This window comes from Stenella coeruleoalba (genome assembly GCF_951394435.1).
Source record: "Stenella coeruleoalba genome assembly, chromosome: 3".
Lineage (NCBI taxonomy): Eukaryota > Metazoa > Chordata > Mammalia > Artiodactyla > Delphinidae > Stenella > Stenella coeruleoalba.
In genome coordinates, this window is record NC_137148.1 from 59,289,859 (window position 1) to 59,306,968 (window position 17,110).

At 39.4% G+C, this 17,110-nt stretch overlaps 1 protein-coding gene across 5 annotated transcripts in view; it reads right to left on the reverse strand.

Moving 5' to 3' along the window:
- The window catches only part of POC5 (POC5 centriolar protein), a 33,370-nt gene extending 16,472 nt beyond the window's left edge, over positions 1-16,898 (reverse strand). Inside the window, exons 1-6 of one of the 5 annotated variants that reach the window (XM_079918094.1) lie at positions 16,786-16,898; positions 12,766-12,861; positions 8,901-9,042; positions 7,040-7,123; positions 3,797-4,002; positions 1,731-1,907 (exon numbers count right to left, since the gene is read on the reverse strand). In XM_079918094.1, coding sequence (XP_079774220.1) covers positions 1,731-1,907; positions 3,797-4,002; positions 7,040-7,123; positions 8,901-9,042; positions 12,766-12,849 — 693 coding nt within the window. In that variant the 5' untranslated portion in view covers positions 12,850-12,861; positions 16,786-16,898. Of the gene's footprint in view, positions 1-1,730; positions 1,908-3,796; positions 4,003-7,039; positions 7,127-8,900; positions 9,043-9,352; positions 11,145-12,765; positions 12,862-16,785 lie in introns of those variants that run through there. The other 4 variants (XM_079918093.1, XM_079918097.1, XM_079918096.1 and 1 more) reach the window with 4 other exon arrangements.
- Between the last annotated feature and the right edge of the window lie 212 nt (positions 16,899-17,110).

Genomic DNA, 17,110 nt, shown 5'->3' on the forward strand with positions numbered 1-17,110 from the left:
TCACTACTGTATTCATCTAGTTAACCTCATTAAAAAACTTTCCCATATGAATACACTACTTATCAATGAATGAAGGGGAACGAAAGAGGAAAGAAATCTTCATTATGTGTATCCTGGTAATAATCAATAAAATGTTTATATACAGTATATGAAAATTAATATGATCACTGGAATTTAATTCAAGAAAAACAAACATACATTTGAGAGTTTTACTACTTATACAAAATGTTTTTATTCACTAGACTTGAGGGCAGAGACCAGGTTTAAAATATCTTTCTAGCCCCTAAATACCTTCAATACCTTGGATTAGAAGTTTCTCAATAATTGTTTAATGATTTTCTGGATTCAACAAACTCATAAAAGCAAATAATTGTTACACTTTGATGTACTTTTTCAGTGATATTATTCCTGTTCTTTAAAAAAAAAATCTATGAAGGTTTTTAAATCCTGAAATAATTTTTTTTTTTTTTTTGCAGTACACGGGCCTCTCACTGCTGTGGCCTCTGCCGTTGTGGAGCACAGGCTCCGGACGCGCAGGCCCAGCAGCCATGGCTCACGGGCCCAGCCGCTCCACGGCATGTGGGATCTTCCCAGACTGGGTCATGAACCTGCGTCCCCTGCATCGGCAGGCGGACTCTCAACCACTGTGCCACCAGAGAAGCCCAATATTCTTTCTTATAAAGAACTGAGTAACTGAAATATATATCTAAAAATGGTCCCATTAAAAAAAGATTTGGTATATTTACTGAGAGACATTCTGGTTCTTTAAATAATTTTCAAAAGTGGAAAAGGGCAGGAATTCTAAGATACTAGTAATAGTCCATTAAACTGTGTAGTGGCACATGGCTGTTCACTTTATTTTCAAAAACTGGACATGCATATATACTCTTTTTGCGTGTGACACTTTTGAAATAAAAAAATTAAATTTAATAAAATATTTTAAAACCTTAGGAGAGAATTTTGAGGGTAATAGAGAAAATGACTGACATTAGTATCTATTGTTTCAAAAAAGCAAACTACGTAAAATGATCAATTTTACATTGCACCCTATAACACCCCCAAAAAAGTATATTTAAAAAAACCAATAATCTTATCTAGTTCATTAAAACAGTGAGTGCTGCATCTGCAGACAAGTAGCTGAGGTGTCTGCTGTGAGTCCCTCTTCTCTGAAGGTCACCATCCTCCTGGGGGAGCTACAGATTTGCTGCCCATCTGCTTTGTTCAAGGTGCTGTTGGGAAGCACAAAATTAGCCCAGATTTGAACCCTACTCTCAAGTTCTTAAGAGGCTGACAGAAAGTGAAATAAACAGTGCTCTTGTGCTTATCAACAAAATGAAGGACTTCATTAATGAATAAAGACATATAACAGATAGAATGTGGGATACTTATGCCCCTCCGAAAGGATGGTTGAAAATGTGGGTAATGCTGGTTCCCTGACATTCTGTTAAGGGCAGTTAGGAAGAAAAGATTGGGAAGAAAAGACTAGTGTTCCCACACTTAATATGCACTCTTAGAGCACACAAAACGTGATGGCAAAGATAAAATGACGTGATCCTGGCACATTTAATGTGAAGAATAAATCTTGTTTCTATGCATCTATTTTTCTACCAGTTTCTGAAAATGATCTTCCCTTTGTATCTTGTAATGATCTAAACAATCAGTTCCTGGCATTTATTACCCAGCAAGACATTTACTGAATCTCAGTTAAAAAGCAGTATGAAAAAGAAGACCTCATCTTTTCTCCCAATGGAGACTTCATAGGTTTTTTGCAGCTCCTTCAAGCTGTTGATCTGGCTGCACAGTTGTTTTATATCTGCTGCATGCTTTTCTCTCTCTTTTTTCATTTCCATTCGGTGCCAGTCAATAAAATTAAGTCTCCATTTACTTAGTTCAGATATGATGTTTGTCTGAAAAATAAATATACTGACAATTAAGTAGTCTGTTCCTTAATACCGCTTCATAAAATGACACTGAAATTAAGAAAAAATTTTTAAAAATCAGAACAATCAACATAAGAGCTATTAAAAAAAAATCCACTAATGAAAACATCTGCAAGTTCAACAGTCACAGCTCTTCTTAGTTCACATTCACCATACTAAGGACATGATTTTTTTCCCTATTTTAAGTTACTTTGTATGAAACCTTAGTGTCATTAAAATATTTTTTAGGTCTCATTCATTAATAAACAGTTCCTTTGTTTACTCAAGGACTTAAATATCCATATTAAGGTAGATCAGACAAAAAGGAAATGCAGGACTATGGCCTAGGCTGAGCCACAGGACTAGGATATTATTTAGATAGAGATGAACAGTGGAAACCATTGGAGTTGATGTTTTCTTCCTCCAAATCATTCATCACAACAGCCACCTTACAACAAATTGCTAAGACTGATCCCTTTTCACCCTACTGACTGGCATAAATAAAAAGACCAAATAATCATGTTATCAAAAAACTGGATAACAGTATTAAAAAACTGGGTAACAGTATGGTTAACTGAACATAGGACAATTTTTAAATGGTTGGTGGTACATTACTCCAATGGACTTAACGCCACGATTAGAAGTATGAAACCTGTTCCCTGGAGAAAAATGATAGAAATTATACTAAAAGATTACTTCTAGAATTTAAGGTTCCAAATAATGGAGAAAATATAGATGCCACAAAACTCTCATGACCATAATTTCTCCACATACGTGAATACTCAGCTTAGTTTTCTCAAACTGTTTCAGAAGAACTGTCATTTTCTCCATTATATTTTAAATAGCAGAAAAACTGCCATTTCTGGATTACTTTGTTTTATTTAGAGGCCATTAACATCACCAAAATAAAAATCAATTTTTATTGATTTATCAGTTACATACTGTGGTTGCTATAAGAGTGGCTATAAAATGAATACATGTTGCTAAAATTGGGTCTTATGCTTCATATAAAAGGAGACATTTCCATTAGTCATAGGTACGATGTGGGAAAGGCTCAATAGGTGTCTCTCTCAGTCACACAGGCTGAGCCTTTCAAAACATCTCGAGAAGTTCAGTAGCACATGGAGAGCTGTTCCAGCAACTATTTAAAACCTTGCTATTCAAAGTATGGCTTCTGAACCATCACCTGGGAGCTTGTTAGAAATGCACCATCTTAGGGACGTCCCTGGTGGCACAGTGGTTAAGAATCTGCCTGCCAGTGCAGGGGACATAGGTTCGAGCCCTGGTCCGGGAAGATCCCACATGCCACGGAGCAACTAGGTCCATGCTCCACAACTACTGAGCCTGTGCTCTAGAGACTGCAAGCCACAACTACTGAGCCCACGTGCCACAACTACTGAAGCCCGGGAGCCTAGAGCTTGTGCTCCACAACAAGAGAAGCCACCACAATGAGAAGCGCGCACACAGCAATGAAGAGTAGCCCCCGCTCACTGCAACTAGAGAAAGCCCATGTGCAGCAACGAAGACCCAATGCAGCCAAAAATAAATAAATAAAACTAAATAAAAAAATTTTTAAAAAAGTGGTACAGGTCTAACTATGTGCGTTTCAAAAAAAAAAAAGAAAGAAATGCACCATCTTGGACCATGGCCAAGACCGACTGAATAAGAAGCTGCAGTTTAACAGAATCCCCAGATGATTCATATGGATGTTAACAATTGAGAGGCATAGATTTAAGATACTGGACTGATCTAAGGCAACTAAAGTTTTTTTGTTTTTCTTTAACTTTTTAATTCAAAGAAAAGAAGAATAAACAGTGCAATCAAGAGCAAAACTGCTATACTACATATTAAACAATTGTAAGTGAACACTGTAATACCTTAAGACCTGAACTCCAATGATCAAGCACATTTTCCATCTTTTGAAGGTTTTCATCAGAAATAAGAAAATCGGTCCCAACTACTTCATGGGCATCTACAGGACTAGAATTAGACCTTGGTGAGGAAGAGTCAACTAAAAGATTCGAACTGAAGAAGTCCAAAACCAGGTGAGGTGACTTCCTTGGGGACGACACTGGTGATGACCCTAGAAGAAAAGAAAAGTTGGAGTGGTTAGCTAAATTGAAAATAACCCAAATTGGTAAGGAGTTATACTGGAAGCCTACAAGATGTCAGTTATCTATGGAGGCTGAGGAAAATGCAGAGAATGGACTTTCAGTGTACTGAATCTGGCTATTTTAAATTTCAGTATTGTCACTGATTTAGGACTGACCAGCACAAGAAGTCTCCTACACTTCCCTCCCCCAACCACAAATGACCTCTATCCCAAATAAGGATGTTTCATATACCTAGGTATAGCCTGAGCTGAAACTATTATCATTCACATCATCATATCAACATTTACTAAGTGCTTTTCATGTTCCTGTAATAAAAACGTCATAAGGATGAGCTCATAATACACACTACTCTAAGAAAAAGGTATTATTATCTCCATTTTACTGATGAGGAAACTGAGGTTTAGAAAGGGTTAAGTAACTGACCAAGGTCAGAGTGGCTGTATATAAGTCATTATTACTTTATGTAAAACAATGGGGTGGGTTTTAACACTACTAAAATTCAACACTATAAGAGACTAGTTTAGTTTATCAAACACTCAGTTGTAAGGCACCCTGTGAGCCTTCAACATATAGATGAGAAATATATGTAACTATATATATGTACGTACATATGTACATCACTCCCACCTCCTTCCCATGTACATGGGGGGTTGGTGTGAGAGCCAGAGCTAGAAAGAGAATTGGTATCTATCTTTAAAAAGCACAAAATAGAAAAGTTACTATTTTATCACACATGAATATTGGAATTACAGACTATTCATCATAACTTCTCATGTATCTCACACTTTTACTATAAGGGTCCTAATAATCAAGACTGAAGGGCTTTCCTCTTTTCCTTACTGAATGTATCAAACAAAGAATAATCTACTATAGAACTTGTTACTTAAAAGTAAATCTTTCCAGAATACTTTGCAAAAGGGAAAATCATTCCCTAATACATATATTTTGTGTAAAAAAAATGTATCAAAAAAATGGTTCAGGCTAGTCATACAATGAAACACTACCTACTTGTTCTGAAGATGGTTAAGGAACCCAAAGAAAAAGGCAGAATGACAAAGTACATGAATATTCTCTTTTACTACAATTAGATCTGCGCTCAGGGAAAAAGCATGGCTCTGCTTTTTTGTTGTTGTTTTTAAATATATACTCACCTTTTAAAAAATAGCATTAACTTAAGAATGTGGGAGGCTCCAAATCTTCCATTTATAAGTGAGAAAACTAAAGGATAGAGGCATTTCTTATATGGTGGCTTAAATGGTCCTTACATTAAATAACACTGAATCGGGCTTCCCTGGTGGCACAGTGGTTGAGAGTCCGCCTGCCGATGCAAGGGACACGGGTTCATGCCCCGGTCCGGGAAGATCCCACATGCGGCGGAGCGGCTGGGCCCGTGAGCCATGGCCACTGAGCCTGCGCGTCCGGAGCCTGTGCTCCGCAACAGGAGAGGCCACAACAGTGAGAGGCCCGCGTACCGAAAAAATAAAATAAAATAAAATAACACTGAATCACATAGTAAGAAAAGTCTATTTTTATTATTCTACGTCAAAGAAGAAGTTTCAGTCTGGTGTTAGTATGCTTTTACAACCTCTTTAACACTTGCTAATCTCACCCTTCAACAAAGAAAAAACAGACTTCAGGCTGAACATATCATCACTACTAGTGTTCGGTCAAAATTTAACAACTTTGTTTTAGTTGCATTTATTTTAACCATTGCTTTATAATTGTAACAAGTATATATTATTTTTATGCGATAATCAATAATGACAGATATAAATTTTCCTTTTAAAATGAATTTAAGCTAAAAATGAATATAGCTAAAGAAAAACACTAAATGATAGGACAGGTGGTATAAAGATGGGACAAAAGTCATTAAGTTTGTACATGGATGCCTGAAAGTTGGGAAATGATGTTCTGGTTTATGAAAAAAATTAAATTGGCCAAAATGATATCCCATTAAATCTTTAAAAATATCTGCCCTTTGGGACTTCCCCGGTGGTCCAGTGGGTAAGACTCCACACTCCCAACACAGGGGGCCCGGGTTCGATCCCTGGTTGGGGAACTAGATCCCTCATGCATGCCACAACTAAAAGATCCCACATGCTGCAACGAAGATCCCATGTGCTGCAACTAAGACCCGGCACAGCCAAAATAAGTAAATAAATATTAAAAAAAAAAATCTGCTCTCTAATCTAGCAGCTTTAAGAAAAAATGCCACACATTATAATGCATTAACCTGTCTTAATTGTAGTATCTGGCATCTTACAAAATAATTTAATTTTATTTTTTTTAAAGATTTTTTTGATGTGGACCATTTTTAAAGCCTTTATTGAATTTGTTACAATATCGCTTCTGTTTTGTTTTTTTGGCTGCGAGGTATGTGGGATCTTAGCTCCCCAACCCGGGATTGGACCTGCACCCCCTGCACTGGAAGGTGAAGTCTTAACCACTGGACTGCCAGGGAAGTCCCCAAAATTATTTTATTTTATTTTATTTATTTATTTTTATAAATTTATTTATTTTTGGCTGTGTTGGGTCTTTATTGCTGCACACAGGCTTTCTCTAGTTGCGGCGAGTGGGGGCTACTCTTCGTTGCGGTGTGCGGGCTTCTCACTGCAGTGGCTCCTTTGTTGTGGAGCACGGGCTCTAGGCACGTGGGCTTCAATAGTTGCAGCATGTGGGCTCAGTAGTTGTGGCTCACGGGCTCTAGAGCGTGGGCTCAGTAGTTGTGGCGCACGGGCTTAGTTTGCTCTGCGGCATGTGGGATCTTCCTGGACCAGGGCTCGAACCCGTGTCCCCTGAATTGGCAGGCAGATTCTCAACCACTGCATCACCAGGGAAGCCCCCAAAATTATTTTAAATAGTATTACTTAATAAATTAGTAATAATAGCATTTAAAAATCCTGCCAATAAGTAATATGCTGCAATTATTCTCCTTACTACATGGATAATATTCACCAAGCACAAAATGTTGTATATTAATAAAAATAAGCTAAGGAAAAGTCCTACCGTCTGTCTTTGAATGACTTGAAATATTTAAATCACATCTTTTTCCAACTTCCATCCTCGTTTCTCTTACTGCAGGGCTATTTCCTGCTGAAAAGAACGAGATTTTTCTTTTAATTAAACCTAACCAGTCTTATGTAGAATGCCTAATCACACACACCTAATTTAAGAAGGTAGCTGTACACAAGTCAGATTTTAGAACAAGGAAAATACAGTATGCTGGGATACAGGAACATTAAGACAAAGAATAGGAAGAAAAAAAAGTATGACTCGAAAAGTCTTATTGTATCATTAATAAGCTCAATTCACCCAAAAAATATGGATGAAAAAGAATTCAGTCTACTAATGGCATTCAATTCACACTAAAAGAGTAAGTGGATGAATGACATTAGAACTTAGAAAAGCTGTCTTATCCTACAACACTGGATATTTCCGGGGCCCGCTGCTTTTCACTAGCTGTCACAAACTAAAGTGACACTGGTTCCCCCCAAATAGGGACTTCTTTACTTGCACCTCAGAAACCTTTAGTTAATACATGGCGAAAAGGAAACTGGGAAAAAAAACCTCACAAGGATGGCTGTGTCAGAGGCTTACAGAGACTTTGCCAACTTCAACACAAGCAACGGCAATACCAAGAGTAAAGAGAATGGGATAAATTTACATAGTCCATTCTAACCAAGTCTGTGTGTGAATTAGGATATCTAAACTCACTGCATGTTGTATGCTTAGATCTCAAGTCCTTTTTGAAAAGGGCAGAGCATAAACAAATGAATACTATCTTACATGCTAGAAAAGACCAGGGTTCTTGGGTCCAAAGTGATTGCTTTAAGACAGTATTCAGCACTTTGGGTTTGCTCAGTAGGAAATGCATATAATCAAAACATGGTCGAGATCACTGATGGAGAATGAATAAATCCAAGGGTCATATCTCTTGAAGATCAACAGAATTTGGGCAGAAAGTGTTCAGTGTTAGTACGTTTCAGTGTTAGAAGAAATATGTAGAAGAAATATGTATGTTTTGAGGTTCTGGTCCTATTTGTTGATCCAGTGTCGTAGGCTGAGGAGCAATGAAAACTCCATGTCTACAGAGGGAGAGGAACAACAGACACTAGGGCTGTGACTTACCAGGAACCCAAGAGCCTGCTGGTTCTGACTAGGCTGTGTCATGTGCTTCAACAAGGGATCCTTGGAGTTATGCTTATTGTTGATAACTGCCCATTATCAGGGCTGTTTTAGGAGGGCTATCTGTGCCCCTTGAAAGAACACTTGTTTTGAGTGAGCTGTTTGGAATCTTGTATCAAATAAGGAACAGATTGGTAAAAGGAGCTTTATCTTCCTTTCTCTACCTTTCACTCACTCATCTATCAACACACATCCTGGTTTGTGTTAGTTCTCAATTCTATCAGTGACACAGTTCAAAAATGGGTTCACCTTTGCGGTAACAATCCAAACAGTCCTCCAGGCCCGTATAAATACTGCTGACAAAGTCCTAGCACATGGTTCGTGAACTTAAGGGGTTCTGAGGGCTACCTATAGACCATCTCTAATTTGGGGGCTTGAGCATTTCGTTTCCAGTGTCTCCTGGCATAAAACCATTGTAACAAGTACAGAGATGCAACATACTCCGTTGCTCTAATTTTATGACTTTTCATAAAATAGCTAAATGAAGTTCAAATAAAAATCTAACTGTTATAGAAGAGCCAAGAAAAACGTATTAAAATGTAAAATTTCCCCCAAATTATAGTGATATACACTGTTGATTGAGAAGAATCACTGGAGAAGTATTTTCACAATCAAAAGTCAACAGCATTAAAAAACTCAGTAACATCTTAAATGAAGAGACATCTCGAAAAATATACATAACCTGGATTTTGAAGAATATCATCAATTATAGTAGGAATTCTAATATCTGGCACCACTTCTCCCTTAGAATGAGACGGCTGTGAAGCACTTGATTCAATATTTGGAGTCACTATAGCATAACGAAGCAGTTCTTCATACTCTTCCTATGAGAAGCCAACAATAAATAATGTATCATATCCCTGTCACAAGGGACACTCAGGCAAAAGAATGGTAAAGGCACAAAGATGTTTTCTACTTCAGTTCCCGAAACAGTATGCCCAAACAATAGTAAGGAATGTGTACTTTTGATTTATGTTTTTTATTCATCATTTACTCACTCTCTTGTAGTAAGTAAAATTTCTTAAAAACAAGCAAAAAATCCAACAAATATACCTACCCAAATTTCTTCTAGTGCTAATGCGTTAGTACCCATATTCCTTCAGCATGTCAATTTAAAATGGTGAGACAGATTACCTAGAGCAGTTTCCTGAAGCCGATCAACATCTACAACACAGAAGAGCCCTCTTTCAATTGGCAGCTGCTCGCAGGTGGGAAAAGACACGGCAATTTCTCTGCTTTTCTGAAATTTAGTTCTAAGATGCTGCTCCCAAAGACTCCACAACAGGAAGGTCTAGGGATGAAAAGTGGTTTTGGCTCTGATCAATCCCTGCTCCCACCCAATTCTACAACAACCCTGAGTCTCTTTTCATATGTAAGCATGGAAAGAGTATGAGAGATACTGGGAGAGAAAGAATACTGAAGATAAAAAGAGAACACAATGCCAACCCTCATTCTACCTGCTGGCACACCATGGCACATGCCAAAGGAGGATAAAAAAAAGCATGCCATGAAGTGTAGACCTTACAGGAATATTCCTCAAGTTAAAAAAAAAAAAGTGGAATTTCCTAATATAGATAGTTAGATATTTGTTTAGCCAAACCAAAAAATTCTATCAGTGAAGTAAAAAATATACTGGAACTTAGTCTCCATTCAAAAGGGGTTGGTCACTGAGGCAACAAATATTCCTATTCAGGAGTAATTTCTAAGGATATTATGCCATGGACCCAGAGAACGTCTTTGCAGTAAAAATGGGGGGAAGGTTTTCAAGAATATAAAATGTCATTATTCTAAAGAATTAATATTAGTTTTTCTCCATAAAAAGTTTAGTTCAGATACAGAAAATTCTACTATCATCATTTCATTGGTCATAACTGTCTTATTATTTGATTCACCTTCAGGATGAAGAAAAATGATGCTAAAAATTACCTCCTTGAAGTGTCACAGTAAATATCTGCTGAATTGAGTTAACAGAGATTCTGTCTAAAGCAAAGAAAGAAAGAACCTTACCTTAATAAGACCGTCATGATATGCTATAGGTATTTGAAAATTAGCAACCCTTACTTTTTCCCTGTTTTCTATGAGCAAGAATATTTAACTGTCTAAACACACTCAAGTTTCTGGCCATGAATATATCATAGTGTCTTGTGTTTCCCAAAAGAATAGATGTAATTGCAGTCAGAATTCTGAAGTCAGAACTACCTTGTAGACTATGTAAGTAGTCAATATCAATAAGTTTCAAACTAGTTTCCAAGAAGGTACTTCAGGGAATCCACAATATTTTCTTCATATTTCATTTTTAAGCTATTTAACTCTTTAAAAAATTAATAAAAGAGCATACACTATCAAAGGTGACATATATACTAAATTTTAACAGGCCAGAAGCTGTATATTATTAAATTTGTTTGTTAGTTGGAATAAAGCTCCTTCTGCCATTGATGTCAAATTCTTGTGAATGTGTCATAGATTGGAAAGGTTGTAGCTCTGTACAAGTTTATGTTTTGTTGTTATTTTAACTTCACACCTGTACACATCTGCTCAAGTAAGCTGTACCAGTGAGCACACAACTATGACATAGGTGGTCCACACCAACTACCAGCCACTCAAACTCAAGCACATCTGATGGGGTCAGTCCCTCCTTATGACACGAGAGTGATGAGCTGTGTGGTAGCCAGTGACTTCACACCTTGTCGCATGCTTATCATTAGCACTTATTCTAAGTTTGAGTCTTTGGGTGCTGCTTGTGTGATAAAGAAGTTTGAAGATCTTATAAGGTGTTTACATTTTAGTATTAAAGGTCCTGTGAGTTTTTTCCCCACCACCACTAAGCAATTCTTACACACCACTTGGGTGTCCTATAATTCAACTCAATTCTGACACTTTCCACCAGAGATAGCATCAGATTCCAAAGGTGAAGGGATCAGTCCCACAAAACTGCCCTCCCCCACCCCACAACTTCAGATGCCAGTCGCAAGTCCAGGTTATCACCTGTGCTTCTGACCAACCAGCTATGGACTGGAGGTTCCAAAGACCCACTCCTTGGGTTTGAGTAATTTGCTAGAGGGCTCACAGAACTCGGAGAAACATTTTACTTACTAGATTACCAGTAAAAGGATATAACCCAGAAATAGCCAGATGGAAGAAATATACAGGGCAAGGCATGGGGAAGGGGCATGGAGCTTCCGTACCCTCTCCTGGCAGGCCAGTCACCCAGCACTTACACGTGTTCACCAACTGGAAGGTCCCCAAACCCAGTCCTTTTGGGTTTTGATGCAGGCTTCATTAAATAGGCATAATTGAATAAATCAATGACCACTGGCGATTGATTCAACTTCCAAGACCCTCTCCCTGAGGTCAGGGGGGTGAGACTGAACGTTTCAACCCTCTGATAACATGGTTGTCTCTCCTGGCAACCAGTCCCCATCCTTAGGCGAGGTCCAAAAGTCACATCATCAACATAACAAAAGATACCATCATTCTTACTAGTTAGGAAATTCCAATAGGTTTAGGAGCTCTGTGGCAGAAATGGGATGAAGACCAACTATTTATTATAACACAATATCACAGGTATAAATAAGTTAATCAGTTCTCTCCTGAAGGAAGTTTGGATATGGCAAAGATGAAGGGTGCAGGACAACACTGTTGCCTAAAGAGATAGCACTATATGGGAGAGGTAACATCCAAAGGGAAGGCAAGGATGAGACATCTAAGTCACAATTCCAGACCACTTTTACCCTAGTAAATATTCACACAGATACTTTTCCAATAGCTTCCCAATTCCTAAACCTGTTATTTCAATTAAAGGAACACATCTGTTTCATAAAATATTTCCCTAAAGCTTCTGTCATCTTATGCAGTGCCAGTAACAACTTACTCTACTTAGGCATAAACATACCATCCAGCTTTTCCCCTCTTAAGTAATAATAACCATAAAACCCAAGATATACCGTGTCCGTATTCTCGCATTTAAAATCTACTCTAGAAATCTGAATCCATATTTTTGATGATAAAACACTTAGAATTAAAAGAAATTGAAAACATTTCATATAAAAGCCATGCCTTCTGTAGTCAATGTACCTGTCACTGTCCAGGTCCTGGGCACCAGCAGGTGCTGAATGGTATGGCAACAGGGGCCAGAACCAACAGTGGAACACTGGGGAATCTAGGGCCCCAGAACTCTGGATGGCTTGACATTGGATTAATTTGCATTAAAGTGAAAGCAGCATTCACATGAGAGAGCTACAAAGAGAAAATTTCAAGAAAAAATATTTCTTCAGATTTCCAGCTTCTCCTCTCACTGTGTTGTTTGAAGCCTTTGTACAGAGAATGCTGGAAGCGTTCATGATTATTTTCTGAAAGGTTAATTAAAACAATGTAAGGTATTTCCCAAGGTTTGTAAAATAATTCCCAAAGTTTGATATTATTATAATTTGATACACATTACAATTGTAAATGGCATGAATGAATGAAAAATGTATTCCTAGTTTTCCCTCATATTGTCTCTTGTTTGAAATAAATAAGTCATGACAAATTTAGACATGTCTTCCTACCTGAAGATCTGAAGAGACAGAACTGCCTCGGTCGGATTCATTGTGCAAAACTGGAGGTGAGCATTTCTCCTCATCTGATGACATTCTGTACAAATACTATAAAACAGGAGAAGCTAACTTCAGTTTGTTTTTTGCAATATTTAAACTAAAGTAAAATGTTTTCTATATACATATATGTGTGTGTAATAACATCCTACCCTGTAAACAATAACCATTCCATATGTTAAAATCATTCAACATACTGAACACCCACAGACGAAATCACTGGGCAAGAAAGACAAAGACTCACTTCCCAGTTTATAATGTAGTCAAGGAGATGAGACAAATAAATGAAAGGTTAAAGAAAACATGGAGGCTCCCCAGAAAAAGCCATGGTAGGGGCTGCTGAGAATCAGAACGTGTGATCACTGTTCAACAGTGTGTGAGGACCTAGGTGCTGCATCCTTTCCCACAAGATACTGAACCAAGAGAGAAGGAACCACCTGTGTAAATTCTCTGCTTGGCGAACTGACCTTTTGGGAATACTATTTTAAGAAAAGCAAGCCCATATGGAACAACAGATTCTAATACCATGCAAAGAAAAATTGTTCAAGGTCTTAACCAAAAAAATAAATAATAATAACAGTACTGGTAGTAACAAGTACATAAGTTCCTTAAAAGGCATATTATGACTATTCAAATGATCCAAACACCAGTTATATGTAAGACATTGGTGAGAAAGGTAAGATGAAGAAGTCCTTGTCCTCAAGGACTCTGCAATCTGTAAGGAGGGCCAGACATGTATATATTAGAAATGACTGATGAAAAAAGTGCTGTTAGATCCTAAAACAACAGAGGCACAAGTAGGGAGATCAGAGTAGCCTTTTTCACAGGGTAGGATGATGAGGGTGTGAAGGAGTGGGAATAAACGATCAGGGTGTTGAAACCTGAAAGACAGATAAAAGATAAAAGGATATGCAAGGCAATAGCGCAGCATAAGCAAAGTCAATGAGGCATGGCCACACACTCCAGGAACTGCAAGTAGTTTGTGAGGCTAAAGCAAACGGTACAAAGCAAGGTTTGGCTAAGGATGAAACAGGCAAGGTAAGGAGCAGCCAGATCATGGAAGATCATAATTATGCCATGTTAAAAAGTTACGTCTTTCTTCTAAGAGAAGTTATTAAAGTCTTAAACAAGTGATAAGATGATCAGGCCTGTCTTTTAGAAAGATCACTCTGGCAGCTTTCAGGATGGATTTGACAGGTGGGATACTGAAGAAAGAGCAACGGAGAGCCAACTTCAGTAGTCCAAGAGATAAATGTTCCCTCTGGCAAATGGGGACCTGAATGGAGGAGGCAGCAATGGGAAGTGGACGGAGTTATGCCTGTGAGACAGTTGTGTTATGGCAGTGGAAATTCGAGATCACGATCAACAATTGGTTAAGGGGTTAATGGGAGGAAATGTTGATCTCTTCCAGATTTCTGGCTTGCAACTAGATGGATGGTAGTGCTACTCCCCAAGGCAAGGAATACAGGAAGACAAGCAGGTTGGGAGGAAGGGTAATGGACTCACTATCAGACTTGTTGGGTATGAGGTGCCTCCGAGGCAAGGAAGTGAGGCTGCCGGTATGCAGTATCTGGGCACACCACTTATACAATGCACAACTCCAAGGACTGCCATTCACAATGGCTACAATGTGAATGGTACTTTCTGGAGTTAAGCAAGGTGGGAGTCCTGCACTGGATGTATGTTTCGAGATTCATTTTGAGGAATCCTCAGCATAATGGGAACTGCTGAAAAAAGAGAGAGGATAAGATCACTTATGAAAAGGAGTGTGAGAGAGAGTGCTTATTCTGAGGTCCTTACACCCAAACTGTATGCAATATTTTTAGCACATGTGTATTTTTCTAGGAAGAGGATTCTCAGCTTCCAATATGTGTCCAGAGGGTACTATAACCTTAGTGAAGTTAAGGGCCACTACTGTAGCAAGAGGAGGGTTAAAATCAGAACCGCTAATATTTAAAGGGGAAGTGAAGAAGAGCCAGCAAAGATGGAAAAGGAAGTCAGAAGAGTAGAACAACGAGAACAGCATCACAAAAGCTTCCAGGAGGGAGTGGTCAGAAACAGATGCCAAAGGAAGATGAGAATCTGACAGAGTCCCTTGAATTTGGCAATCAGGAAGTTGCTGGGGCATTTAGCCTGAACAATTTCAGTGGACAGTGGAACAAGCCTCAATCACAGTGGGCTGAAAATTAAGAGATGAAGAAAATGAAATAGAAAGGGCAGATACAAGGGAGAAGTGCAATATTAGAATGGAAACATAGGTTGGGGTTAGACTGTGGAAAGGAAATTTCAACTTTATTCAATGAGCATTACTGTGTAGAGACATGATAAGTAAATGAAATCTCAGCATGACTGACTTTAGTTAAGCCAATTAGGGAGGATAAAATAAGCACATACATCTGCAGCAAGGAATGGCTGCTTCACGGACTTCAAATCCACCACTGTGGTAACTTTGTCCCTTCTATTTCAATTCCCTTCTTCGTTTAGGATGTGTTTGCAGACTGGTAATAAGGGGGGCAGGGGTTGGGGGTGCTGATTATTTAAAAAACAAATAAGCTGAGAAGTACGGTCAGATCTCAAAAAGGATTTCTGAATATACACACTGAAGACACAAAACAACTACTGTACTTTTGGAAAATATGCTATAAATCTTCCATCTGCCCTGTTTTGATGCCAACAAGGCATGACAGTTTATCTAAAACTCTACCAACAGTAGCATTTTCCTTACTGTTTCAGAGACAAAGGAGAAAAATGAAACTTGCTTTGATGGGAAGCAGATGTACATCAGATAACTAAATTTTCAGTATTCTCTAACCCAAGATATCAGAAACCACGAGATAAAAAGTTCCGAGCCCTTGTCTATTGCCAGAGAAATCAAATTACATCTTGGTAATTGCCTGGCTGATAGGGGAACAGGGTCCGGGAATTCAAATTAACCTCCAAGAGGCAGAGTGAATTAACGTGCGAGCGGGCAGCAGGGTGACGTCCCTGCGCCCTTGAGCTGTCTTAGCTGCAGGCAAGGAGAGGGGGTGCGCCAGCCCCTCCCCACGTCAGGGACTACAGAGGGAGAAGCAGCTGCGAGCAAGCAAAGGGCTACAAGTTCTCTTCAATCACTTTCTCTTACCCCTGTGTTAATCGAATTCTTACTTTAAAACACAGTATTAGCCATAAAAAGAAACGAAATTGAGACATTTGTAGTGAGGTGGATGGACCTAGGGTTTGTCATACAGAGTGAAGTAAGTCAGAAAGAGAAAAACAAATACCGTATACTAACACATATATATGGAATCTAAGAAAAAAAAAAAGGTCATGAAGAACCTAGGGGTAAGATGGGAATAAAGACACAGACCTACTAGAGAATGGACTTGAGGATATGGGGAGGGGGAAGGGTAAGCTGTGACAAAGTGAGAGAGTGGCATGGACATATATACGCTACCAAACGTAAAATAGATAGCTAGTGGGAAGCAGCCGCATAGCACAGGGAGATCAGTTCAGTGCTTTGTGACCACCTAAAGGGGTGGGATAGGGAGGGTGGGGGGAGGGAGTTGCAAGAGGGAAGAGATATGGGAACATATGTATATGTATAACTGATTCACTTTGTTATAAAGCAGAAACTAATACACCATTGTAAAGCAATTATACTCCAATAAAGATGTTTAAAAAAACCCCAAAAAACAAAGGGTTAGCCATGGTCATTTTACCCCCTAACGTTTTAAATGACCCGAACCTATAGCGACAATACCGCCATACTTCAGGCACCCCTCACTCCTGTCCTCTCTTCCGGGACGGCTCGGAGGGGAAAAAACCTCTCGACCCTTGCCGCCCCGCAGAACAGCTGAAGGGCCCGCGTTTCGGGAAGATGCCCTCAGCCCTGTCCTGTCCGATCCCCGGGGGCGCCAACCCAGGCCGAGACACTTTAAACCCCACTCCAGTGCCTCCGCCAGGGGCGCGGGGCTCGCCCGCGGCGCCGCTACCCACCACCTCGGCTCTCCGCAAACACGGACTCCTTCCTCCGCGTCTTGTCTCCGCGTCGCCGCTGAGACAACAACGAGTCCAGCGACTTCCTCAGCAGCAACCTGACAGTTTCAAACTGCACGGAGTAAATAAGGACGGCCCCGAGCATTGGCCCCGAGCTTCAGCAACCTGCCGTCTGATTGGTCTGAGATCCGGGGGCGGGGCAGGAGGGAGAAGCCGGAATTAAGTTTCTTAGGGAGAGCCCCGCCCCTTGCATCGGCTTGTTCAGAGGGGGAGGAGTCTTAGGGAGCCCCGCCCAGCGTACAGGAGCCTGTGATCAGTTCCGTTC